Raw genomic sequence first — 27,874 nt, 5'->3', positions numbered from 1 at the left:
GATCTGTAGTAAGTTCACTCGCAAAAGGGAAGTTCAATGTAAAATTTATTCGTTGAGAAACGATGCTTCTTGACTAATACAGAACCTTTTTTCACTTCAAAATAGATTATAAGGTTATTTTGAGGGTGAGGGAGTGTATCAAGTGCCCCGAACATGGAAAGTGTAAGGGAAAATTTATCGGGTTTTACGAAAAATTGGTACTTCTTTACGAGTACAGCATATTTCTAGCAACTAAGTGAAGTTTACGAAAATAATCACAAGAGGAAGGTATTCTCAACATTGATCTGAATTGACGAAGAAATCATGCAATCAATGTGCATTTTTTATATAACTTGAGAAAACTGTCTATTTCAAGGTGATGAGAATAAGTTTACAACAACATTTGTATCAACTGAATCGTTATTCCATAGGTTTTCCTCCCCGGAGAACGACCAAAAATCGTTAAAACCGGGGTAAAATAAATGATATAAAAAAGTTATTCTATAGTACGAATGTAGCTATGATGTTAAACAGCCCTTCGTTATAAAATAATCATTATCAGAAGGAAAAATTTGAGCAATTACCTGGAAATAATGATGTCATAAAATGTTTATAAAGAGAAGAAAGTAGCAAGTGTTTATAGCCATGGAAGCCAAAGGTATTGTAGATCGAATGTTTTAGCACACCTTAGATGTTGGCGTCCGAGGCGATCGACCATGGTTCTGAATTTGTTAATACACCTAAAAACATGAAATTTTATTGGAAAAACACTGTTGGCGCGAAATCTCTGGACGGACCACTGCTGCCGATTAGGTCAACTACCACCACACGTTCACGCGTTTATCAGGTGCAGACACAGGAAATCACTCAATACCGCTTTTAATTTTGTTATCTCTCATTCCACTATCATTACTCTCTACATACATACTGCGAAATAAAATAAGATTGAATTATACTATCGAGCCGTACACACGTCTTTTTTCTTCGTTCGGTACTCGGTTCAAGTTAACCTTTCTCGTACACGTAGAGTTTTCGACTTTGGCCGCAACATATGGTCCTTCGAGCCGGATCTCGGGACCGTCGGTGACAAATAAACGCGTATAATCCGTATATTCACCGTCGTGCCGTTCTTCCATTTAGTGCGCCAGTTGGAAATCAAGTTCCGCGAAGTGCAATTGTGCGTAATAATCCACAATGGACACTCTCGTTCGTGAAAGAAAATCGCTTGAATCGCGTTTAGCTCGTGTTAAAAGGACTTTGACTCGGTTTCACTCTAGTGAAGAGTTGGAAGAGATCGACATCCAGACTGAACTGGATAACCTCCAAGAAGTTTGGATCGGATACCTATCGGTCCATAAACGGATGGTGGAAACATGCAAGGAGGACGATATGGATGCGATGTTAGACCATTTGGCATGTTTCGAAGAACAATGTATTTCTCTAAAAAATGGTTTCAACAAGCTTCTAAAAAGGATGGATTTTTCCTCCACTCAACACGAGGTTCCTCTAATACAAAATGGCACTGACGCCATTAAGCAGCTCGCAGAACAGCAAGCCGAGTTTTTCCGCCATTTGTCAGCCAATTTATCTTTTGTGCCACAGTCTAACAGTATGAGCACGCCACCAGCTAACGTTGATCATAATGCATCGATTTTTACTGATGTTAAGCTACCTCGTATGAACATTCCTACATTCAGCGGTAACATTCTAGATTGGCCTTCTTTCTACGACCTGTTCGATAGTGCTGTTCACAAAAATCAATCCCTGCAGAACAGTCAGAAACTTTATTTCCTGAAAACTAACCTATCAGGTGAGGCTGGGTCTTTGATTTCACATCTACGAATCGAAGATGCCAATTATGCTCCTGCACTCGCTAAGCTAAAGGAAAGGTACGACAAACCTCTCGAAATAGCAGCCCAGCACATTCAGCGTTTCCTGGGACAACCAACAATGTCGTCTGCATCTGCCGTAAGCTTGCGCGCTCTTCATGACGTCTCCGATGAAGTTGTTCGAGCGCTCAGAGCCATGAATTGTGAAAGCCGTGATATTTGGTTACTTTACATTTTGGTGGAGAAATTAGATCCCGATACGAAGCAGCTGTGGCTCCAGAAACGCGCAGACATGACGGACGACGAGATTAACCTGGATAAATTTTTGAAATTCATCGATTCTCACAGCTTCGCCTTAAAATCTGTGCAACCCATTCGATCACGAACAGCATTCGTCAAATCTACTGCTAAATATCAACCTAGATCGCATGCTCTCGTATCAACCAGTCAGCAGATCGCACAACCAATGTGTGGGTTCTGCTTTAAAAAACAGCATCACTTATATCAGTGTGGTAAGTTCATCAACTCGAACGCAAATGAACGTCTCGCTTATATTTCCAGGCAGAAGCTGTGCCAAAATTGCCTGAAGCAGCACACTGGTGAAGGCTGCAAATCTGGTAACTGTAGGAAGTGTAATCAACCACATCATACTCGGTTACACGAAGCTTACAACCCAGTAGTCAATCAAACTACAATTAGCACATCATCCACTCTCAGTGCAGGTCCGACTGGTCCGCAGTCAGTGGCTCAATCTCTTGTCTCACCACTGAACCTGACGAACGATCTTGTCGATACTAACGTTCTCTTGTTAACTGCTACAATCAATGTACAGGACAAATACGGGCGACCTTTCGCTTGTCGAGCAGTTCTTGACTGTGCATCTCATACGAGTTACATTACTACAGAGTTGTGCAACAAGTTGAACCTCCCAACAGCAGATGTCGATTTTGAATTTGGAGGAATTTCTGGAACGTCTGGTCATGCAAGCAAGGGAGCTTTGGTGACGATCAGCTCTCGATGTTCAGAATATCAAGACGTCATTCCATGTGTGGTTTTGGATCGTATCACATCCGAGTTACCAATTAAGCCAGTGGATATCAGTAATTGGCCAATTCCAAGTTCCATTCACCTGGCCGATCCACAGTTCCATCACCCAGGTAAAATCAGTATGCTACTAGGTAACAAGCTTTTCTTCAATCTAATTGAACCGGGAACGATAAAACTCTGCACTGAGAATCGCCTGCCAATTCTACAGAACACCAAACTTGGCTGGGTGGCATCAGGTGGATACGAGTCTTCAAACCAGTTAGAGCCATCCGTTCCATCTTGCCTATTAGCTTCAACCGATGATTTCCTTTCCCAGCAACTGCGGATGTTCTGGGAACTCGAAGAATATGCCAACACTAAGCCATATCTAAGCAGTCAAGAAACACAGTGTGAGAACCACTTTAAGGAGAACACTATTCGCGACGACTCTGGACGTTTCATTGTTCGGTTACCGTTTCTGGACAACCCTGATACATTGGGTGAGTCAAGGGAAATCGCAACTAAAAGACTTTTGCACCTTGAGCGAAAATTAGACAAAAATCCAAAGCTTAAGATGCAATATCATAATTTTTTGCATGAGTACGTTGAACTGGGTCACATGTCATTGACTGCGACATCAACTACCAAACGTTCGGTGTTCCTTCCTCATCATTGTGTTGTCAAAGAAGCCAGTACGACGACGAAATGCCGCGTAGTCTTCGATGCTTCCGCTAAAACAAGTAGCGGAAGATCTCTCAACGATATTCTTATGGCCGGGCCAGTACTGCAGGATTCTTTGATCGACATACTCTTACGTTTTCGCTTTCCGGCTATTGTTTTCACTGGAGACATCCAGAAAATGTATCGTATGATTCAACTACATGACGACGATCGTGATTACCAAAGGATACTTTGGCGATGGTCCAAGGACAAACCAGTGGACGAATATCGACTCAACACCGTTACGTATGGCACTAAGAGTGCATCATACTTGGCTACGAAATGTGTGCAGGAACTTTTACTATCTCACCGTGAGCAGTATCCACAAGCAGTAGAAAAGGCACTAAAAGGAACGTATGTCGATGATCTTCTCGTCGGCGCAGAAACCATCGAAGAAGCTAAATATCTACGTCAACAACTGACGGAAATTTTCGATTCTGCTGGTTTTCATCTGCGTAAATGGGCGTCCAACAGCGCTACAGCCCTGGAAGGTATTCGGGAAGCAGATCTGGAGCTGAAGATGCCCATCGAATTCGACGACTCCAACACAATCAAGGCCCTCGGAATTCACTGGCAGCCGTGCAGCGATGAGCTTCATTTCAGCTACCAACGAACACAGATCCTTCAGCCCACGAAACGAATCATACTGTCTCAGATTGCTAGCCTTTTCGATCCTTTAGGACTACTAGCGCCTATCATCGTTAAGGCTAAGCTAATAATGCAGCAACTGTGGGAGCTGAAGGTGGCCTGGGATGCCACTCCCCCCGGTGAGTTGGTTCAAAGTTGGTTTGATTTCGTGCAAAATCTTTCGCATCTCAATCTATTTCAGATTCCTCGGAGAGTTGTTGGAACGCAAAGAACAACACATTTGCTCCTGCACGGCTACAGTGATGCCTCTGAGCAGGCTATGGGCGCTTGTGTCTATATTCGTTCCATCGACAACGATGGTACCATAAAATCTCGCTTACTGTGTGCGAAATCAAAGCTCGCTCCAATTGGAAACGGTAGAACGACATTACCACGTCTGGAATTGTGTGCTGCCGTTATTCTTGCGCGTCTTATGAAAAACGTGACTAACGCTATCGACCAGTCTCCATTTGAGGTACGAGCCTGGACCGACTCGCAGGTGGCTCTGGCCTGGATTAATGGGGGAGCCTCTCGATGGAAGACCTTTGTTGCGAACCGGGTGGCGGAGATCGTAACGCACTTACCTGCAATCAACTGGGGCCATATCAACACGCACCTCAACCCGGCAGATTTGATCTCACGAGGGATTATGCCGGAGCAACTGAAGAATAACAAGCTCTGGTGGGATGGACCAAATTGGGATATAAAATCTGGACATGACACTGCCAGTGATCATTTGAGTACCTTTCAGCAGCAGCAGATAAACAAGGAACAGAGAGCATCGATACCGTCGCTCATCGCCATTTACAAAAACACATTTTTGGACGATATGATGGCCAGATACTATCCAAACTTTCAGAAACTTCTTCGTATCACTGCTCGCATGCTACGCCTATGCCGTTCTGAGTTTAGAAAATCTGTAACACTCACAACTGGAGAATTGGATAAGGCTCTTGATGTCTACATAAAACACGTTCACAAGCAACACTATCCAGACGAGATACAATGTTTACTACAGCACAAAGATATAAAGCGTCAAAGTACATTGTTTCAGCTCATGCCATTTCTAGACGAAAATGGAATTCTCAGGGTGGGCGGAAGAATTCAACGATCTGATTTCGATTACGACACAAAGCATCCTGTTCTGTTGCCACGCCATTCAATCCTGACATTTTTCGTATTACATCACGATCACATCCTTCATCAAAATTGTGGACCACTAACGCTATTGGCGGTATCTCGAAGGCGGTTCTGGATTGTACGTGGTGCTAGTGCTGCTCGTAAAGTGTATCGTCAGTGCATCGTGTGTGCCCGTGCCAAACCAGCTCCTATTTATCAGCAAATGGGGCAACTTCCTGCAGATCGCGTTCAACCACATCTGCCATTCATGATTACCGGTGTCGATTTTGCTGGTCCTGTTAGCATCACCGGGCGCAGAGCGCGAGGTGCGGTGGCAAGCAAGGGGTATATCGCACTGTTTATCTGCTTCTCAACAAAGGCGGTGCATCTGGAAGCTGTATCAGATCTTGGCTCTTCTGCATTCATAGCATCATTCATTCGTTTCACAAGTCGTTACGGAATGCCATCAAAGATGTTTTCGGACAACGCAACCAACTTTAGAGCAGCCTCCAAACAACTTCAAGAGATCAACCAAAGTATGAACTCTGCCGTTCACAGCAACCAGGTGGCCGATTTCATGACAAATAAAGGGGTTGATTGGAATTTTATACCCGCTCGGTCTCCACATCACGGTGGACTTTGGGAGTCCGCAATAAAGACTGCGAAACAGTATTTGGGCAAAATAGCAGGTAATCAAAATTTTACGTTTGAAGAATTGTCTACTCTTCTTGCGCAGGTCGCAGCTACGATGAATTCTAGACCCATCACTCCGATCTCAAGTAATGTTAATGATCCACAACCGTTGACACCTGCACATTTTCTCATCGGAAGAGCTCTCACAACAGTTCCGGAAATAAACATGCTGGAGCGAAATATCAGTTCATTATCACGATGGGAGTACATACAGCGATTGGCCCAAGAATTCCGTTCTCGTTGGCAATTAGAATACGTTCGCTCACTTCAACGCTTCACAAAATGGCAACGATCTACCAAAAATATTGTTGTTGGAGATTTCGTCATCTTGGTCAAGGACGACGAGAAACCAAGACAATGGCCACTTGGACGAGTTTTGGAGACATTCCCAGGACCCGATGGATTAGTTCGTGTGGTTTTGGTCAAAACTGGATCCGGAACCACAAGACGAGACGTACGGAGGCTACGAGTGGTGCCATTGGACTTAGATGAGTATGTACCAGGACGATTTGGAACTGAAATTCCTGACCGGAATTTGGTGGGCGGTTTATGTTGGCGCGAAATCTCTGGACGGACCACTGCTGCCGATTAGGTCAACTACCACCACACGTTCACGCGTTTATCAGGTGCAGACACAGGAAATCACTCAATACCGCTTTTAATTTTGTTATCTCTCATTCCACTATCATTACTCTCTACATACATACTGCGAAATAAAATCAGATTGAATTATACTATCGAGCCGTACACACGTCTTTTTTCTTCGTTCGGTACTCGGTTCAAGTTAACCTTTCTCGTACACGTAGAGTTTTCGACTTTGGCCGCAACAAACACTTTTTAAAAATGTGGATTTGCAGTAGTGTAGCATAGAATCACGACAAAATCACAATCTTAAACATTTCATTTATTACATTTTATATTAAAACGAGCAAAAAGTGGTCTTCGAAAAATTTTGACGGGAGCACACGGGTGTTGGGTGTTCAGCCACCATTGGTGACTTTTCAGCTCTATTATATACACTTAATTTGGTTATTACACTTAATTTGGACATCATTTGCTTCCGCAATTCTGTGATTTTTGTGTAGGGAAAATTGTAAACCTGCTTGTATTATGTGATGGGGAAAATGAACGTATATACTAACTTACTAACGAATACAGAGAGCGAATCGAATCAATTGAAGATTCCATCGATTTTTGTCGGAATTTGCTTATAATATTATGTGACATTACATCTAATGGAGGACGCTTCAAAAACATTTTCAGAATTTTATTCTGAATCCTTTGAAGCGTTTTCTTCCTGGTGAAACAATAACTTGATCGAATTGGTACTGCATAAAGCATGGCAGGTCTGAAAATTTGTTTATAAATTACCAAATTGGTCTTTAGACAGAGCTTATAAATTCTGTTTATAAGAGGATATAAACATTTAATATATTTATTACACTTTGCCTGGATTCCTTCAATGTGATCCTTGAAAGTGAGTTTTTTGTCATACGTTAAACCTAAGTATTTTGCTTGATCAGATCATGTCAATTCCAAGCCATTCAATTTGAGAATGTGATTATTGTTTGATTTAAGAAAAGGCGGGTGGGTAATGTCAGAGACATAACTGGATGTCGTGAATACGAAAACAACTGACATGTTCCTTAACACATCCGAATATCAATTAGTTGATCAATTGTATGAATTATGCAAGCATTCCGCTTTTCCACATTTTTCGCAAAAACAAAGAAGGCTTCACTTGATCTCGATTATTGTGAATTTCACACAGCGAAAAGTGCAAAAATCAAATCAAACAGTTCTACATTTGCACTAAACTGAGGATATTTCCCTTCGATTTGCGAACAACAAATCCTAATAGTTCTTTAGAAAACTTTTAGAGCCATTAGAACGGCTGATTTTGTGTAATGCTCTCGACCGTTGCTTTTTCACCAATGCAAATGACCGGCAGCTGTGACGTAATCGCTAATGTCGGAAGCGAAACTAGCACTAAATTCGTCTGCTCGCAGTAGAGATAGAATCCAAACCGATCCAATTTTTGTTCAGAGGTTTGTTTTTACCTGATTTCGTTTGTAGCTTTTTCACTAATGGGCGGTCGTAACGGCTATAAAAAAAGCAGCATATAGAATTTTAATTTCGATGATTTCATTTCGGATTTGCATTTTATTGAAAGAAACTATCCGGATGCTGTACGGGATTCATTCCTGCCTTTCAGAAAGACCAAATTGTGGAACTCACTACGATATCGAACACTGTTCGGAACATTTTTTCGAACGATTTTTCGTACAGCAGCAGATATTTTGTTCTCTTCCTTAGAACGCGTTCTGATTGGCTGGTGTCGACTCTATTGGATTCTATTGGTAGTCAGATTATATAAATCCTTTCACAGATCACTGAGCTATGAGCTTTAAAAATACGAGAAAGGCAAACGCGCCTTATGAATTATCCTCTTTAATACTCGTTTATACCAAACATTTCAGAAAAGTTTAATTTTGAATTATTTGAGATTATGTCAAACAACTGAATATTTTATCATAAAATTGTGATCATATTTCCGATGGCATGTAGCAAAAATTATGTTGATTCGTTAGATACAACAAGAGATACTCACGATCAAAAACTTATCACTCTCTCAGAGGGTAAATTTTGAAAAGGCACCCCATAGTAAAGTAAGTCGTATTCACGACAAAAGAAGCTCTTGGCTTATGAGGAAAGAAATTTGCGTTTTTGCAGCATTTGGTTTAATTTTCCATTTTGACAGATATTCACTGAAAATATTAAAACTTCTTTGTAGGCGACTGCAGATCACTCGCGTGTCGCAGCCACGTTTGCTTCATCCTTATACCGTTTTCGTTTTTGAACCTACACCCGGGCGACTTTGACTCAGAGTAAAACGAACACGTGGTACGCGTCCTAAACAATAACTCTTAAAAGAAATAAAAAATAAACAAACTCGCATGGATGTCGTAGTGCGACCCGAGAAAATTTCCAGAGCGAAACTACACGATTGGAGTCCGATCTAGAGCGACCCCAGGTTGCTAAAACAAACATCTCAAAAGTTGTTTGGGCGACTCTGGGCCAGCTTTCGGGCTGCTCGGATCAATAAACGAAAACGATATTATACCGTTTTCGTTTTTGAACCTAGACGCGGGCTACTCTGACTCCGAGTAAAACAAACACGTGGTACGCGCCCTAAACAACAACTCATGAAAAAAAGAAAAAATAAAGAAACTTTGCTGGATGCGTGGTGCGACCCGAGAAAATTTTCAGAGCGAAACTACGCGATTGGAGTCCGTCCTAGAGCGACCTCAGGTTGCTAAAACAAACATAACAAACGTTGTTTGGGCGACTCTGGGTCAGCTTTCGGGCTGCTCTGATCAATAAACGAAAACGGTATTAGATTTCTACCTGTCATGGTTTTCGAAAAATTTTGATGGAAGCGAACGGCTACTGTGATCTTTTTCGAATCCGGGTTTCGCTGGGATTGCAAAGCCTTTATACTTAAAACGTAAGCTGTTCTCGTATAAGTGGAATTATTGTAATTGTCATGCTATAAAATCATATACCGGAAACATTCCGTCTCATTGGTTGCGTCGTTGTGTTTACGTAGCAGCTTCTTCTGCAATCACAATTTGTTTTAGTAACAAACTTCAAAAAAATAAATAAAACAAAACATCAATGCGCATCAAGCTGGTGGTCCTAAGATCTCGCGTACCAGTGATAAGCACGTCTGGGAGCTGTTCGCTCATAAAACCGGATCGGTTAGTTGATTAGTTAGTTGTATTCTATCGCTTGATTTCAAAGCATATTTTTTCGAACTAATATGCGACTAATAGTATTTATAGTGTGTGTAACTCCCCGGCTTCTGAATTTCACCGAAGCATATTTTGGATTTCCGCTGATCACCAAGCCAAGTTAGTGTTTTAACAATTGCATACATGTGGTATTCTAGATAATGAAACTTCCAGAGGAAATATGGTACGAATTGTTCTTAGAGTCAAGCCATCAGCTAGAAGGTGCACCGGTGTTTCCCGGTGATCAATGCGATCGGGTCTGTAGCACTGATGAAATACCTCGAGTTTGTTATTATCAATGGAAGCTAGAAAGTTATGCAACAATGGGATCGTAAGTTTACGGATTAGAATTAGGGAACAAGTAAATGGAAAAACTTCACCTCGCATTGTTCTAGAGCTTGCTGGGACTGCAAGCGTGGGAATCGGACCCACTGTTTTCATCCACAATGCATCACAGGAAACGGAATGGAGCGAGGAATGGTGTCCATAAATCGCAAAATGCCGGGTCCTTCGATCTTCGTTTGTCGCAACGACACGATTGTGGTTGACGTAACCAACAGCATGGAAGGCCTTTCATCCACAATCCACTGGCATGGGTTTCACCAGCAGGAAACTCCCTGGATGGATGGTGTTCCAATGGTTACGCAGTGTCCGATTCCACCTGGAACCACTTTCCGGTATGCTTTCCAAGCACGGGAAGTTGGTACCCAGTGGTATCATTCCCATGCGGGCTATCAGAAAGCTAACGGCCATATTGGAGTGGCCGTCGTTAGGAATCCCAATGATATAAACAGGAATCTGTACGATTGGGACCTATCGGAGCACGTGATGATCATTTCCGACTGGACATTGGACTCGGTGGAACGATGGGTGCCGGGTTTGCAAAGCTCTCAAATGCAGGTGGATTCCATACTGGTGAATGGACGCGGTAGGTACAAACACATAGATTACGTTCCACTGACAGTTTTCAGAGTACGGCCAGGATATCGGTACCGTTTTCGGCTCATCAGTGCCGGCAGTCAGTACTGCCCATTTCAACTACAGGTGAGTTTATTCGGCGCAGCTGTCGTCAGAGAAACTATTCTAACGTAGTAGAATTTGCAGATAGAACAGCACCGGATGATGATTATTTCAACGGACGGAGGTGCAGTGAAGGCTAAAATTGTGGATACGCTAATTTCGATATCAGGAGAACGGTACGATTTCGTTGTACTTGCGGATAAACCTGAAGGTAAGAGTTCAACCCTTAATACCAACGAGTAATTAAGAAATGTACAAGTCGACATGAATATTTCATATCTTATGAACAAGTGAGAGATTATCATTGTTTACTTTCTCTTCTGTTATTAACTCAATAATCTTTACATTTACTACCTAAACATAAGATGACATCAAATATTTTGATTCTGCTCTCCGTACTAGATGGTGTTTGCTAACCATTTGAATAATAGCGCCGAAATAATTGAAAGATAAAGTAAACAGAGAATCTGACAATTGCTTTTAGATCCTTCAAAGTGACGTCAAAGTGACCTAATATTAATGGGATACATGCTAAACAACCATATATCGCATCAGTATAGAAGATTAAAAAATCAATCGCAGTAACCAGTCAACATTGTTCGTTAAATGAAGGTTGAACTTTAAGATAGCCTCAATTTGTCAACAGTTATGCAATAAATCACCTGATTTAAACATTGTAGTGACAAACGGATGACTGCCACCTTGTAAACAGCTCATTTTGAGAACAGCTGCTCGTGTGATTAGTTTTCTCGCAAAAATTGTGAATAAAATATATCGTAGAAGAAATGAGCCGATTCAGGTAATCTTAGACTCATTTGGAAGCTACTATGAGTCCATTGATCAAGTTCGAAAGGCTTTGCAATTACTGCGAAAACCGACTTTCAAACAGCAGTTTGAGGGGCTAAGGATCGTATCAGCGATACCGGAAATTAACCTCACAAAGGATCGGCTTGCTTCGATTTGGATGAAACTTTGAGCACATTTTCAGTATATCAAATCATTGCATTTGCACGGTCGGAAAAATCAATTTGATTCACAGAACTGATTTCTAAAAGAGGAGAATGTAGTTTTTCATAAATATTGTTTTTCAAATCCTTGTACCTAGGATGTTATTAGTAGAAAAATTATGTCCAAAGAGAAGTGGTAGGAAGCCGATTACGCACTCGGAGGGAACAATGTCTGGGCTATACAGCGGCTGGAGTAGGACCTCCCACTCGAGCAATTTTAAGTGTGTTTTACCGGCTGTGCAACATGTGGGCGAGCATTGTCATGTTGCAAAATTACTTTATCGTGTCTATTGTATTGTGGTTGTTTTTTCGTCTTAACCGCATCATTTGTCATTGGTAGACCTCTTCCGTGAAAGACTAGTCAGAAAACTTTTCCAGCTCACAGGTCTTGCTAGTAAACGTCCACACAAACTCCATCCGGCTATCAGAGCTTGAAATTGTCACGCATTCTCGATGTAAGGAGTGTATCGAAAAGTAGTTAGCAACATTGATTATTGAATAAAAAAGTGAAAAAAAAATTTTTTTGACATCAGTTTTCGATATATTGTAGAAAAATTACATTTTTATGGATTTCACTGATTATATGAAGAAAATGAAGAAAATCCTAGTTTCTGTGAAACGCTCGCACTTTGGACTTGACATTCTTCATTAAATTCTGCACAGTTCCTTTTGTAACTTTCCTGGTGGCAGCTGTCCAGTTTTTTTAACTTTTCAATGCATAGGATGCTGGTCTTACAAGCCAGTTGTCGTATGTTCGAGCCCCGACCTGGAAGGATTCTTAGTGTCAGTAGGATCCATAGTACAAGCCATGCAATGATTATGTACACTAAGAATCGGCTGCGAAGTCTGTTGAAACAGAAAGGCCAAATTCCACCAAAGGAATGTAATGCCAAGACTTTGCTTTTTATGTTTTGGGACACTGTACCTTCCTTTCGAACGTGACGCTTGACAATTGCCCAATACCCTTCAATTGGTCGAAGATCCGGGCAGTTCGGTGGGTTGATGTCCTTTTCCACGAATTGCACATTTTTTTTGACAACCACTGTAGAACGGAGTTGGCGTAGTGGGCTGAAGCCAAAGCCACCTAGAAGAAAGGAGCCTTATGCTTTCTGTACAGTGGCAGCAATCTCTTCTTCAAACATTCTTCCTCGTACACCTTGGCGTTAATTGTGCCCTTCGTGAAGAAAATCGACGACCGCAAAACTTTTCCATCGCCACCGTGGTGTCAGCGTCGTCCAGGTCCTGGTACACCGATTTCGTATAATATTGCGGTCCGGGCAGCGCTTGAGAGTCTTCCCTGTGGCAGGTTTCGTCGTCGATCAGGATGCGTCCGTCTTTATTTTGTAGAATACGGTTAAACAGTTTTCGCGCTCTTGTTTCGGCCTGAACTTGCTGTACCAGGGACTTTTTCGGCACCTTTTGTTTCTTGTACGTTTTCAGGGAGTTCCGAACTTTGGTCCGTTGAATCATCCCGATGCTGGTGTTGAACTGCTTGGCCAAATCCCGCGTCGACGCCGATGGGTTTTTCCTGATGTACTCAACAACTTTTAAGTCCCGGCCGGGCTGGCTGCGACTCGTTTTCCTACCGGATCGGGCAAATCCTTCATGGAAAGGGTCTTACCGAACTTCTCAATAATATTTTTAACACTGGTGTGGTGCACTTTCACCCGTTTTGCAATTTCGTTGTACGTGACACCACTTTCTGAGCACCAAGTGTGCAGAATTTTCTTTCGCGTTTCCGGAACAATTCGACTCATCATTGAAACGATAAACCGTACCGAAACCAATCGGTTGCGCAGCTGTTATTGACATGTCACCGCAAAACACGCTCCAAAAAATTAAGCTATTTCAGAGTAATAACTGTTTGAATGTTGCTAACTACTTATCGATACACTCCTTAGATCAAGAACATATAATCTAAGATTGTTCGAATCTCCGAAGAAAAAAAAAACTATACAAGATGGAAAGTTCATGAGTTCGACAACGTATTGAATTTAAATTTAGCTAAAACATTTCCGAGAACACAAATTTTATATTTCTTAAAGTAAAAAAGTTAATTGTGGGGCATGGTTTTCCATTTTTAAAAAACCCTTATTTTATTCTGGAACTCTCGTGAACTCAGATTAATCGTTTGAGCACAATAAATGAAAATAAAGATATCATGCTACGATCTGAGGCACTGACAGCTGACTTCTTGATCATCCTTTGGTGTTCATATTTTCATCGCGTTAGCTATGCTTAAAATATATCAACTACTCGGTTACGGTTTCAGTGCTTTGGGGGTCCCACTTTAATTTGGGTTAAAAAAGTGGGACATCAACAGTAGAAGTGTAACAATAAGTTCGTTCTATGCGGGAATACTTCAATTACTAAGTACTAGGTACTATAATAAAATTACTATAAATGCAATACGTTTACTATCGTATACCTTATGATAAAAAAAGAACCGGAATTTTATTTAAAAACGCAAAATTTCAATTTTTAATAAATTTCTTTATTATCGCCTACAAAGTACTCTCCTCCTGCGGCAGTTTTAATCCCTGTCCGCATTAGGCCGATCCGACCGATCCGAGCTCTCCGGCGTTTACTTTTTCTCTGCTTCGGCTATGGCTGAGCTGCACATGCAGCTGTGTGCATGTGCAGCTCAGCCATAGCCGAAGCAGAGAAAAAGTAAACGCCGGAGAGCTCGGATCGGTCGGATCGGCCTAATGCGGATAGCCGTTTATAGGCCGCCGAAGGTATGGCCTTTAGTTCACGCTAAGACAAGACCTGACATCTGGGGGGGCTGCTTTTGTTCCAAAATGGACCAGTTTCTGATTGGCTGATTTTGATGTTGCTACCTGTACATTGTGAAAAAAAAACTTTGGCAGGGTACGCGAGCAATGATGCCAAGTATGAAGAAAATCAGAAAACAAGTTTATTAAAATGTATAATTTTAGCTCACCAATGAAAATGAAAATTTTCGGAGAATGTTCCACTTTTTTCAATCTCATTGGTAATAAATGTTTATAGCACTGTGTAATTAAAATAGGAATCAAACCGTTTTTCTTTTTAGTGAATTAAAGTGTAACCAAAAAAGATTTGTTAGATTAGTGTAAACCCGAAAATGTGTTTAGTTTTACGAGAAGAATGAACTGTTGTGTTCCACACTGTGGTCGTACTAAGCACTTCTATCCAAACCTGACTTTTTCCGGTTTCCAAAAGATCCGGTAATACGTCAACAGTGGATTCGATTTGGCGTTCAACATGAGATATTTCGTGTTTTGTCATCAAAGCTCAAATAATTGTTTTTAAGCATTAATTATATTATTAATTATATTATATAAAGAACTGCATTCACCAAAACATTTTTCATGTTTTTTTCAAATCAAAAACCTAAAGTCTACAAATTTAAATGTAATATATTTTTCCTAGCATAGTTATTAAAAATCGGTTAATATGGCTACACTGTAGCCGATACGTTGGTATTTATTCCATAGGGCGAAAATGACGAGAAGGATGATTCGGAAGGAAGCATAAGAAGCCAGTTGTCAGGTCTTGTCTTAGAGTTCACGCAGCGAATTCTCTTTTATGGTCTCTATGGTCTCAAAACGCGCTCCCCGCAATGGCAATTTGAGTCTGGGGAAGAGGAAAAAGTCACACTAGGCTATATCTGGAGAGTACGGTGCTTGGTTGATGATATTGGTTGAGTTTTTGGCTCTTCGGCCACATCAACACGACGCTGTTTTTGAATGAAATTCAGCTTTTTTGGAATTTTAAAATGAAATTCCGGTTCTTTTTTGATCATGAGGTATGTATTGAAAGGTAAACATCTTCTGACTAATTGGAAAATTGTATTTGATTAAACACGTCTTCGATTTCCATTATCACCCTTATTCTGAATAACGACGTATTGTTTTTTCGGTCGTATTTCATTCGTATTCCTAATAACGCTGACAAAAGCAAAGATAGCTAGGATTCGACCGAACCATATTCGATCGAAAAACCAATACTTCGTTGGTCGGTGTCGGTGATACTGCAACACTGCTCCAACAATCGCTGCAGCGCTGCCAACTATACCGATTTTTGTACTCTCGATACAGGAATACAGATATGCTCTCTCAAAATACAGATATTTCAATTTTCATGCAGATAAATACCGATTTTCAGTTTTTGTGTTGGATTCCATAGGGGTAAACCAGGTCGAGCGACCTTTTTTTTTTGGTCGCAAAATTAGTTTCCGCACTAAATCGATGTTTGATTTTGATATGTCTTTTTTTTTTGGTAAGAAGTAAACTCACCCCATAACGAATCTCACACAAAATTTAAATCGAGGGTGCGAAAATATAGTTCCACCGATCGAACTTAAATTTGGGATCTAAAGGGAACACGAAAACTTACCTACAGCTAGAAACAAAATTCCGTTCCACCCTAATGAATACTATTTCTACAGGCAATTACTGGGTTCGAGTACGCGGTATCGGGTTTTGCAACAAAATGCGAATCGAGGGATTTGCCGTCCTGTCATACGCCGATCCCAGTATTCCGACGGAAGATCTCATGTATCCGGTGGACGATCCGCCAAATTATGATGATGTATTTCCACTGGGAAAAACGTTGAACCACCACAGCGCACGTTGCTACACACCATTCGATAACGATACCTGTGCCGCGGACCTGGAAACTCATGAAGTTTACCGAGACCAAGCACTAATTGAGGCAACCCCTGATCAACGGTTGTACTTCGGGTTCGACGTAGTTGAAACCAACAACAGTCTGTTGTTCTCCCAACAGAGATTCGTTCATTTTACCAGTAAGTAGCGGCCCGGTTACGATTAGATTTTAGAGTTCAACTGTTGTATTTAGCTGTTAGAGATGCTTTCAACGTTATCGGAGTTACGAACAACATCAGCTACACTTCACCCAGTTTTCCATTGTTGATTCAACCGGAACTCATTACCGACGAGCGCCGGCTGTTCTGTAACGATACGCACCTACCAGCCAAGTGCGACACTCACCAAATTTGCTTTTGCACGCACAAAGTAAAGGTTAACCTGAATGACATCGTTGAGGTGGTCTTGTTTGATACTGCACTTTGTAAGTTATTGATTGGTTCCACATGGCCGTGTTCGATTTAATCCCAACTTTTCTACTAATTCGCAGATACTCAGGATTTCTATCATCCGTACCACATCCACGGGTACCGGTTCATCGTCACCGATATGGGCCGACTGCCGGAGGAAGCGCTGGATCGCCGGCTGGACTACTTGAGGGAGAATAAATTCACCCGCAAACCGAACAGCCACAACCCACCGTACAAGGACACGATATCGATTCCAAACGAGGGCTTTGTGCGGACACGTTTCAGGGCAAAAAATCCCGGTAAGAGAGCATTTGGTGAAAATACATGTTCACGCATCAACTCACCTGTCCTCAAATGGGTACGGCTTGTCTGAAATTTTCGAAAGGCTACTTTATCTCGGGGGGACGCGCAATGGCATGTCACAGCTGCCTAGGATTGTTTTGTGATGTAACCGATTTTTGATAGATGCGTGATCTTGATGAGTGTAGTTATTATCACTTACACGAGGAAATATTACTGTCTGATTCAAAAGTACTGAAACTCCCAAACTTTCTTTACAAAGGCCTTTTTTCCGTTACTTCTTTTTATGCAACCCTTTTTACGAACCAAATTCTAAATAACGTATTTTTTACAAATTAAATCCCAAATAACGTAAACTTTTTTTACGATCTACCTCGCTTTACGAACCCACGTTTAGTTTGTAAATAATGGTTTCAGTGTAATACTTTTGATGATGTATTGTAAACTTCACCGATTTGATGAAAGTATTGTCAGAAAAGTTCTAATACCTTTTAGGGATAACAATGGTTCAACTAGAATGACTGTGATTTCGTTTTCACGTGAGAAAACTGGAACTGACCCAGAATATTTTCTTCAAACAAATAATTTTCACGCAGCTGCAACGGGGATGTGCACGAACCTGAATAAAGAACTGATCCAAATCAAAGTTCAATTGCGTTGAAACTTGGTGCGTAACTGGCTTCGAACAAACGAACAAACGCACAGTAATGCCTCTCCATACAAAAGTTGGCAAACACGATAAACGTCAGCTCGATTATTTTTTATTGATAATTTGAGGTCTCTGAATATATTTCCATCTTGATATTGTATGAAAAAATATTCGATACACCTAAAAGTGACATTACAATTTTTTTAATAAATTAATTTTTGTTTTTTTTTTATTTCGTGATTCATTTGTAGCTTTCACTAATGTTTCAGATTATGATTAAACCTGTGTGGAAAATGTATACACTGAAAAAAAACTTTTTCCTTATATCTTGAAAACATCAATTTTCTCCAAAAGGGCTTATCTTGATATTTTTATTTTCTGATATGTTGTAACTTACAACTGTTGAAGTTTATTGCACTATTAGTAAAAATGGGAGAGTAACAAACGAAAATGCTTTTTTTTGTTTTCTACAAAAATATTTATATTTGGAAAATGTTTTGCATCTTGCAGTCTTAAGTTTTTCGACTCAATTTTATGAAAAAACGCAAAAATTTCAATAAAAGAAGTACAAACAAAATAAGTTCTGCCCCAGCCGTAGTTTTTACCAGACATTGCTCCATACGGTTGCCATTTGCTCCAATCCATGGCGCACAACTTGTCAGGCCAGTTTCAAAAACTACGACACCACCAAAAATTGGATCGATTCATTCGTCGAATCTGAGGAAAAAGAATTTTTCAAACGTGGTATCCGAGTCGGTACCAACTGTACTGTAATGATACTCTCACAAAAAAACATGAAATTCTACTAATTTTTTTATTATTTATAAATAGATTTATGTAACGACATTTATGTAGGTGTTTTATGTTATGTATGTTATAAATATTCTGATCTATTTAAATTTTACTCACGCCGACTTCATTTACAAATGTCTAGCCCTAGTTGTTGTGATTTTTATAGTCGACCCCGCAAACAATTGAGAATAACCTTTAAGATGCGGAAATTTGCAGTGGTTGTTGAAAGGTAAAGAAAAAATGCTTTAATATCAAATACTATTGAACAGTTCAATTGCGTTGAAACTTGGTGCGTAACTGGCTTCGAACAAACGAACAAACGCACAGTAATGCCTCTCCATACAAAAGTTGGCAAACACGATAAACGTCAGCTCGATTATTTTTTATTGATAATTTGAGGTCTCTAAATATATTTCCATCTTGATATTGTATGAAAAAATATTCGATACACCTAAAAGTGACATTACGATTTTTTTAATAAATTAATTTTTGTTTTTTTTTTATTTCGTGATTCATTTGTAGCTTTCACTAATGTTTCAGATTATGATTAAACCTGTGTGGAAAATGTATACACTGAAAAAAAACTTTTTCCTTATATCTTGAAAACATCAATTTTCTCCAAAAGGGCTTATCTTGATATTTTTATTTTCTGATATGTTGTAACTTACAACTGTTGAAGTTTATTGCACTATTAGTAAAAATGGTAGAGTAACAAACGAAAATGCTTTTTTTTGTTTTCTACAAAAATATTGATATTTGGAAAATGTTCTGCATCTTGCAGTCTTAAGTTTTTCGACTCAATTTTATGAAAAAACGCAAAAATTTCAATAAAAGAAGTACAAACAAAATAAGTTCTGCCCCAGCCGTAGTTTTTACCAGACATTGCTCCATACGGTTGCCATTTGCTCCAATCCATGGCGCACAACTTGTCAGGCCAGTTTCAAAAACTACGACACCACCAAAAATTGGATCGATTCATTCGTCGAATCTGAGGAAAAAGAATTTTTCAAACGTGGTATCCGAGTCGGTACCAACTGTACTGTAATGATACTCTCACAAAAAAACATGAAATTCTACTAATTTTTTTATTATTTATAAATAGATTTATGTAACGACATTTATGTAGGTGTTTTATGTTATGTGGGTTATAAATATTCTGATTTATTTAAATTTTACTCACACCGACTTCATTTACAAATGTCTAGTCTAGTTGTTGTGATTTTTAGAGTCGACCCCGCAAACAATTGAGAATAACCTTTAAGGTGCGGAAATGTGCAGTGGTTGTTGAAAGGTAAAGAAAAAATGCTTTAAAATCAAATACTATTGAACAGTGGCAGCCCTTTCCTACCTATCCAGCACTCTAATCGCAAAACATCATCATTGCGCCATATATTTTGTATGGTAGGATGGAAAGAAAGTTTACAATACCCTATCTTTGAGAGGATATGGAAAGATTATTTCTTATTCAAAATTGTTTATGCTTTAAACTGTAATCCTTCACTTATCTGAGAATTCAAAAAAATTACTACAGTGCAGAAAAAAAATAATTTTTTTTTGGATTTCTGCCACCTTGGCATCACTGTGAAACGGTGTGACAGCAGTTAGGGTGAAAACTAGAACAAAACTTATTGGCGACAAAATTTGGACAGAATAAATTAGGAATAGAACGAATTTTGTGTTATTTCAATCCAAGATGCATTTTTTATATAGTTAGTTGTGCAAATTATAGTTACTTGATTAGGCTGCATGAAGAAGCTCCGAACTTTTGTGTTTACTCCAGCCATTAGGATCTGAGCAGACTTCTCAGTAACCGATTTAGATGCTTTTGTGCAAGATTTTCGAAATTTTTCTATGGTTGTAGCAATTGAGAGAGTTTTCTCTACACGAGAGCTCAATATATACCAATTCAAAACATCTTTGACATTGTGACAAGATGCAAAATCAAACCAGAATCGCAAGGGAGCGTCATGGCTGCGTGGAAAGAGCCACAATTGTTTCTTTAGGCATTTTTCACGGTATATTTCCGGAAGTAATAAAGGCTTGGCTTGCTCGACCACAGCTGCATCCCAAGTAGTAAATGTAACTCATTGAAATTGCAAGATGTTTTACAATTGTTTTAAAATTGTTATTTATGTTAGATTTGTTCTGAAAGATTCTAAAATATATTAAAATTTGTTGTGCAATTTACAACTGTTAAGTTTCACAATACTACCGAAAAAATCACCGTAGAACAACTTTAAGTACATCTAAACCAATAGTGCAGCAAATCACCAACTTGTTCATGTTTCACTAGCAGTTATAGAAGTTCTGCAAAAATTTTAAGATCGTCATTTAAAACTGGAGTAGCTAAAAAAATTGTGCAATTTATCAAAAAATTTCCAAACGGCTGTCGTAATTGTATCGGTCACAATATACGTCGAAATTGCTATAAATATTGCGAAAGATAAATGAGCGAAATAAAAAAATGATAAGCCGAATAGCGAAAAAAAAAATTTTGCTGAGTTCGCATAGTTTTGGCTGCCCCCTGATTTTTTAGGCCACTGTGTGCAGTTTTCTTCAGTTTTAGAAAAACAATGATATAAAATGCGAAACTTGCAAAAAAGTTGTGTAAGATTTATCTGTTTGAAATGAGCGCAAAACTTGCAGACATGAGAATATTATCATTAAAGTTGCAGAAATACAGCATTACATACGCAATGAAAAAAAAATCCATCAGATAATTTGTATTCGGTTTTTATCTCGTGAAAAAAAATGAGCAGACCTGACATCACTATTTAAAGATATTGAACGAAAAGTTAAGTTCATAATAGTTACTCTCATAGTTATATATTACCGGTTGGGCAACCTATTTTTTCAACTCCAGCACATGGGCTTACCAAAATAATACCTACAGTGCGTATCTCACTGTTACCATCGATGCCATATTGGAAAATATTCAAGAAAAATTTCGAGATTCTTCTGGATCAATAAAACATTAGTTTGATCAAAATCGTCTGAAAATTTTAAGAATGTTTGAGTAGACGTATTTTAAACGCCATGCCGATAATTCTCAATATAAACAATAGACTTTTTTTGTTTTCGATTATAGAGGTTTTAACCTTAAGGTCATTCACCTCTTCGGGCCAGAAAAGCTTTCTGACCCTATGTGCGGGGTTGGGGATCGAACCCATGTGGGTTGCGTGAAAGGCATCGACTAACCCATCACGCTATACCCGTCCCCAAAACAATAGACTGTTTTTTACAAAAAATGGTGTAAAATCATCAAAACACGTTAATTCAAAGGCGCTTGAAAATTTGTTTCACTATAAAAATGCAGTTCGTTGTCGATCTTTCATTTACAAAAACACAAAATATCAATTCTACAATTTTATTATCATTTTTCATGTGCAGATTATTTTACAAGATGCATGTTTGGGTTAAGATCAGTTGTATTGAAAATCAAATGTGAAACTTACTCATTAGAAATTAAGTTTTCTATGTCCCCTTTCTTGTTTACATTACGTAGTAGTTTTCGCGAGTTTCACAATCCTTTTTTCGCTGATTTTATTACTGCCTTTGTGATGGGATCAATGCATGAGTTTTTGTATAAGTTGCACAATCGTTGTGAATAAACATTCGTAATAACGGAATATGTTGCACAACACAGAAAAATTGGGCTTTTTCCATAACACAACAGCTACTACAATAGTGATATAAACTAACTTGATGAATTGGACATTCAGTAGAAAAATATAGGACAGCAACTTAACATACTACTTGGGCATATTGCCTGCCAAACCAAATATTTTTTGGTAAACTTGGCCTTTTTCTACGTCCTGAAATGCTCCTCTACGTCGGATCCGTTACACGGCAGTATAAAAAGACATTCCAGGAAGCTGTCTTAAAATCATACATTCTCACGTAGGAAAACTTCGTCAAATATTCGCGATACAACTTGGGAGTCTGGGTTTTAGCTGTCACATTCTATTTTATCATCACGGTTCGGTACAGTTTTCATCTTGAACCACTTCATACCTTTCCGTTGCTTGGAAGTACGCGATAAAAAGGCACATTTTTAATTTTCTAGCCACAGTACGTACCGAAAGATCTGGTCTCTGCAATATTTGGTTCCCCTTGGTGTCCTTCTGGTGGTTCCTGAGACTCGTTTTTGTTCTGCTCCCGGCCTTCCTGGCTTCCTGGATTTAAGAACGTTATGGACAGTGTTTGCAGGAGAACCAAGCTTTTTTGGAAGTTTTCTTACTGACAGATCCGGACTTTTAGTCCGAACTCACACAATTGCTTTTCGCACTTCCTCCTTTTTTCGACGCCGTCTTCGATCTAAAGACTGTCCCAGAAAGTATGGACGCAACCACAAAGCGCTGCCATTTCGCAATGGTTCAAAGTCTGTCAATTTTTATGGCTGCGTCGTGTTGTTTACACTCTTCTCTAATCACTTGTGCAGTTGTTTATTCGTTTTCATTAGTTTGTTTCGAAATGCGTGGACTTTCAGCAGAACAACGTCGAAAAATTGTTTACAAATGGTGCACAGAACGCGGACTGCCACTGAGAAAGATAGCAAAAATGGAAGGGGTAAGTGAAAAAGCCGTGCGAAATGAAATCAGCAAGTTCGGTGAGGATAAACCGAAAACGGGTCGAAAAAAAGATCCTGCTAACTCTCAGTTGGATAAACGTATACTGAAGGCGTTCGAGCAAAAGAAGGAGGTTTCAGTTCGGGATGTGGCCAAAAAAGTGGGCACTTCGAAGTCAAATTTTCTTCGTGCTAAAGAACGTTTGAATCTTCGAACCTATAAGAAGCAGAAACATCCTAAACGTAGTCCGGAACAAGAAGCATCAATCAGGCCGAGGGTTCGAAAGCTGTACAATACGATTCTTGCTGGAAATTTGAACTGCATAATCATGGACGACGAAACCTACGTGAAACTCGATCACGAATCCTTGCCGGGACAACAATATTATACGGTGCGAGAAGGGCAAGTGTTAATCCAGTCCGAGACATCGATTGAAGTCGAAAAATTTGGTAAGAAAGCTATGCTCTGGCAAGCAATTTATAGCTGCGGTAAGATTTCGAAACCCTTAATCACCACTGCTTCAATGAACAGCGAAATATACATCAAGAAATGTTTACAAAAATAACTTCTACCCATGATTCGAATCCACAAGGATCCTGTTGTCTTCTGGCCAGATCTTGCTTCTTGCCACTACTCGAAATCAGCGGTAGAATGGTATACTACCAAAAATGTCACTTTCGTCCCAAAAGACATGAATCCACCAAATTGCCCACAACTTCGACCAATTGAGGAATTTTGGGGATTAACGAAAGCACATCTTAGGAAACATGTCTCGGCAGCCGAAACCATTCAACAATTCGAAAAACACTCCAAATACCAAGCCTCAAAAAAAGTTGGAACGATAACTTTGAGCTCAACTGTTTTTCAACGAATCTCAATACATTTTACACCCTCGAATTTTGTGAAGTTCATAGATTGATTCAAAAATTTTGTAGCAGACGATTGGTAAAGGAAAATCAATGAAAATTTGATTTTTCCCGTTCCAAGTTTTTTTCACGCGCCCAATATGCCCTATCTGCTTTCCAATTTTCTTTCCTTTGGCAAAAACGTCGCATAGAAAATATTGAATACTTCAAATTTACCGAGTCATAACTTTGTTGTTAGTCAACCGATCTTCAAAATTTGTTCACCATTGGAAAGGTACTACTTCCACAAACAAAATGCACTGAAAAAAACTGAAAATAGGGTTGTCTACCCAAAGTTATAATGCACTGAAAAAACTGAAAATAGGGTTGTCTACCCAAAGTTATAATGAAAACTGTAGATAGATGACCTAAGAAAAGTTGAGACTTTTTACAATGAACGTAAATATCTCGAAATTCAAAGCGATGAACTATATATTTTTATACATCATTCGATTGCTAGTGATACCAACTACAATTTTCGCTCAACTTCCTGCACAATCAAAAGAAAACATTAAGAAATCGATGAATTTATAAATATATATGAATTTTTCATTTTTTTTTTCACATGTTTGTATATAACTCAAAAATTAAAGCGATGACATGTACATTTTTTTGATTCAAAATATTGGAATCATCACCAGAAACAATGTATTGATGATCAAAATTGTATATCCGTTCAAAGAATCTCAAGAAATTTGGTACAAATACAGAGAATTTCTATTGTTGGGAAAATTTTGCAAAAAAAAAAAACAAATCAAAACTTTGAAATTTTATGACGTATATATTTTTATTATTTTAGTTGGAAATTTATTATGAACAAAATTTACAAAAAAACTGAAACTGAAGGTACCGGAAAGAAATTTGTTGGTATTGCTTTGCTTTTTTAAAAGAAAGTTGCAAAAAACGTTACTTACTTTATTTTTTAATTTTAATTTAATGGTAATACGGAATATTCCGTCATATCTTCAAGCACGCATTCTACCATACACTGTACACTGTCAAAGTGACATTGTACTTTCAATTCACTATAGTTATTGTTTATTTTGGTGCCAAAGTGAAAACCGTTTCGTGACGAAAACGTATGTTTAGTTACTTCGACTGATTCATTTTAGGTTTGCTATATTAGTAGATTTAATTTGATAATAATTGATAAAGATACTCAGATGAAATTTATTCTATTACATTTCTAGAGAGAAAGGCAAAAATGATGAAACAAATTTCGACTTATTTCAAAAGACAGTCTAAGATCAATTTCTGAAAAACAAAGTATGCAAAGTTGCTTTTTGTGACAAAGTCTACATGCACAAAAAGTTTAGTTAAAATCTGGCAGGGTGCTGCCAACACCGAATACGATTTGACGAGAAATTTTGTCGTGTTTGATGAATTCAAACTTACAACATTCATAACTCAGATCAGGAAACCGAATTCGTATATCGTGGTTGCAAAACCCATAGAAGCAGAAAGTTCTCTCAGAGCTCCCAATTACCGCTTCAAGAAATGGTTTTCCTAATAAGTAATTGGATTACATAAAATGGCCATAAATCCGTTATAATACCCCCAAAAAAAGTATAATGTATTCTACTTTAATATTCATTATCAACTTGTGCTGTGCTGTTCTTTGTAGGCAAATGAATTAGGGTTCCCAAGGATTCGGAATGACAAAATTCTCACTTGGAAAACACTGAAAGTATTGCAATTTATGCACTAATTTCAGTCACCATGTTATAAAACTGAATATCGAATTGAAAAGTAATGAATTGGATATATTATAAACCTTCCCATTAACTACATATATGCGAACTCCAACTTCAGCAATCGTAGGAAAACTGCACACCCCTTCATTCATAACATTATCTCCGGACTTGCAAAAATGCGCAATGCTTTTCTTGCTAACTCACAAAAAAAACAACATTCACAGGATTCTGGTTAATACATTGTCATTTCGAGTGGCACATGGCCACCGGTATGGGTTTGATTCTACAGGTCGGCGAGCTGAATCAAATGCCAAAAGCGCCGGTAGATTTCCCTCGCTGTGGGAATTTCAAAATGAAATTGAGTGGACTGGATTAATGATGACAGGCGACATCAGCATGCTTCGTGATTTGCTACGAACTACGGCTTCGTAAAAACCTCCATACAATTAAGTACGGTCTGTGATAGTAGACGAAATGAACAAGGTGTGCGGTGGCGAAGGAAATTTTCGCTTCGATGTATGTTTGTGTGTCAGTACTGATTCGTTGCTAACAGAAATAGAAGCCGACTATTATTTTATATTGCATCGTCAGTTTAGATTGGATTAGAAAATTTTAGGTCAATTGATGATTGATTTTTTAATGCATTTTGGCATAGACACAAAATCTTGTTTTGCAGAGTGTATCCTAAAAATCAGTAAAGCTATGGAGAATCTAGGATCCCTAAACTGAAAAAACGTAAATAGTCGACATTATCGTGTAGTTTAGAAGTATCTTACAAAAAGGGAAATAAATTGGCAGAAATGTTTTGGTGAAGTAATATTGTAATATTTAGCAAAATTAGACTAATTATAAACACTAATGGAAAAAAGTGAAAATAAACAGAATATTGCCAAATTACGCTTGCAAATTTTCAGGTAACAGACTCAAGATACTTAGGTAGTTGTATCAAATTTATTAGTGATTAGAATAGTGTTTGATTTCATTTTTTTTTTCTTGGTACAAAGATTACATGTCGTTTGAATTCAATGCGATTTATAACGAAATCTGTAGATTTTGATAAATATTTCATTTTTCGTATTTATTTTCGTAAGTCTTGAAACGTATGAAGTAAATGTAATTATATGAATTTAACTAAGACCGTTTCAAGCTGTAGTGATAGAGAAGTAATTAGAAAGATATTTTGGACAGACTGTAAACGAATTTGTTCATGAGTTCTCAAATAATTAATGGTTAAGCTTGAAACTTTTCCCTATGTCCGAATGCCCGCACAGTTTTCCTCGTACTTCTCAAAGAATCAATGTTTTGTACAAATATAAAACCAATAGTAACAGAAGGTCTGTGTAATTCATCGTTGATAATTTCTCCGTCGATGGCGCTCGTTATGATTTTACCACATCCACAGATCACCTGCCAGACAAGAAGCGATTCTGGCGAGTCTGAACACCACCCTCTTCCGAACGGGTTTAGCATCGGCCAACTTGGATCTTGCAACGCATAACTCGGCAACTATTTGGTGTTGGCCTTGGTTTTCAAGTTGTCATGATTGTCATGTCACAACGTATGAGTGTTTTGACTACGCTTCTCCCTTACTTCGTAAAAAATTAATTAACAACGTTTCATAGTATTTGAAAAATCTCGTTACTGTTGTCACATGCTTGAATTAACTGAATAACCTAAAAGACGGAAAGGATTCAATATTGTCGTACCCTTCATTGATTCTGCCATCTGTCTTGCGTTTTCTGCCACAACGTGATATAGTCTTAACTAGATAATCATATTTGTTAATTAGACCACCTGTTTATTAAATATTTCAGAAGAATACTGGATAAAACACGTGCAAGTACTATGTAAAATATAAATTCTTGACAGATATATTCAATAATAATTATCAAGTGTCATTTTCATATTTTTGAACTTTTTTCTGTAAAACACTAAAGCCTGATATAAGACCGACAAATAAGACATTACAATTCCATACAAATATATGAAATAGATCCACAGTGTGCTACAAGGTCATATTTTGAACGACGATTTGACGTATGTTTTCTGTGACTGTTATGATATATTTTTCAGTAACCACCTAGAAAACA

The 27,874-nt window shown here is 38.7% G+C and overlaps 2 protein-coding genes across 2 annotated transcripts; both read left to right on the top strand.

The window, feature by feature from the left end:
• Positions 1-1,173: 1,173 nt before the first annotated feature.
• On the top strand, positions 1,174-6,585 carry LOC131429265 (uncharacterized). The gene has a single exon (XM_058593317.1). It carries the CDS (start codon positions 1,174-1,176, stop codon positions 6,583-6,585), a length of 5,412 nt encoding a protein of 1,803 aa, XP_058449300.1.
• Positions 6,586-9,415: 2,830 nt separating this feature from the next.
• On the top strand, positions 9,416-27,234 carry LOC131430521 (uncharacterized). Its single transcript, XM_058595574.1, has 8 exons — positions 9,416-9,907; positions 9,962-10,118; positions 10,183-10,831; positions 10,892-11,018; positions 16,247-16,606; positions 16,660-16,890; positions 16,957-17,175; positions 26,009-27,234. The coding sequence occupies exons 1-8, from the start codon at positions 9,817-9,819 to the stop codon at positions 26,158-26,160; spliced, it is 1,986 nt and encodes a 661-aa protein (XP_058451557.1). The 5' UTR covers positions 9,416-9,816; the 3' UTR covers positions 26,161-27,234.
• The last annotated feature ends 640 nt before the right edge of the window (positions 27,235-27,874 follow it).

Source organism: Malaya genurostris, chromosome 2, assembly GCF_030247185.1.
Source record: "Malaya genurostris strain Urasoe2022 chromosome 2, Malgen_1.1, whole genome shotgun sequence".
Classification (NCBI taxonomy): domain Eukaryota; kingdom Metazoa; phylum Arthropoda; class Insecta; order Diptera; family Culicidae; genus Malaya; species Malaya genurostris.
This window is presented reverse-complemented; position numbering and strand designations above follow the sequence as displayed.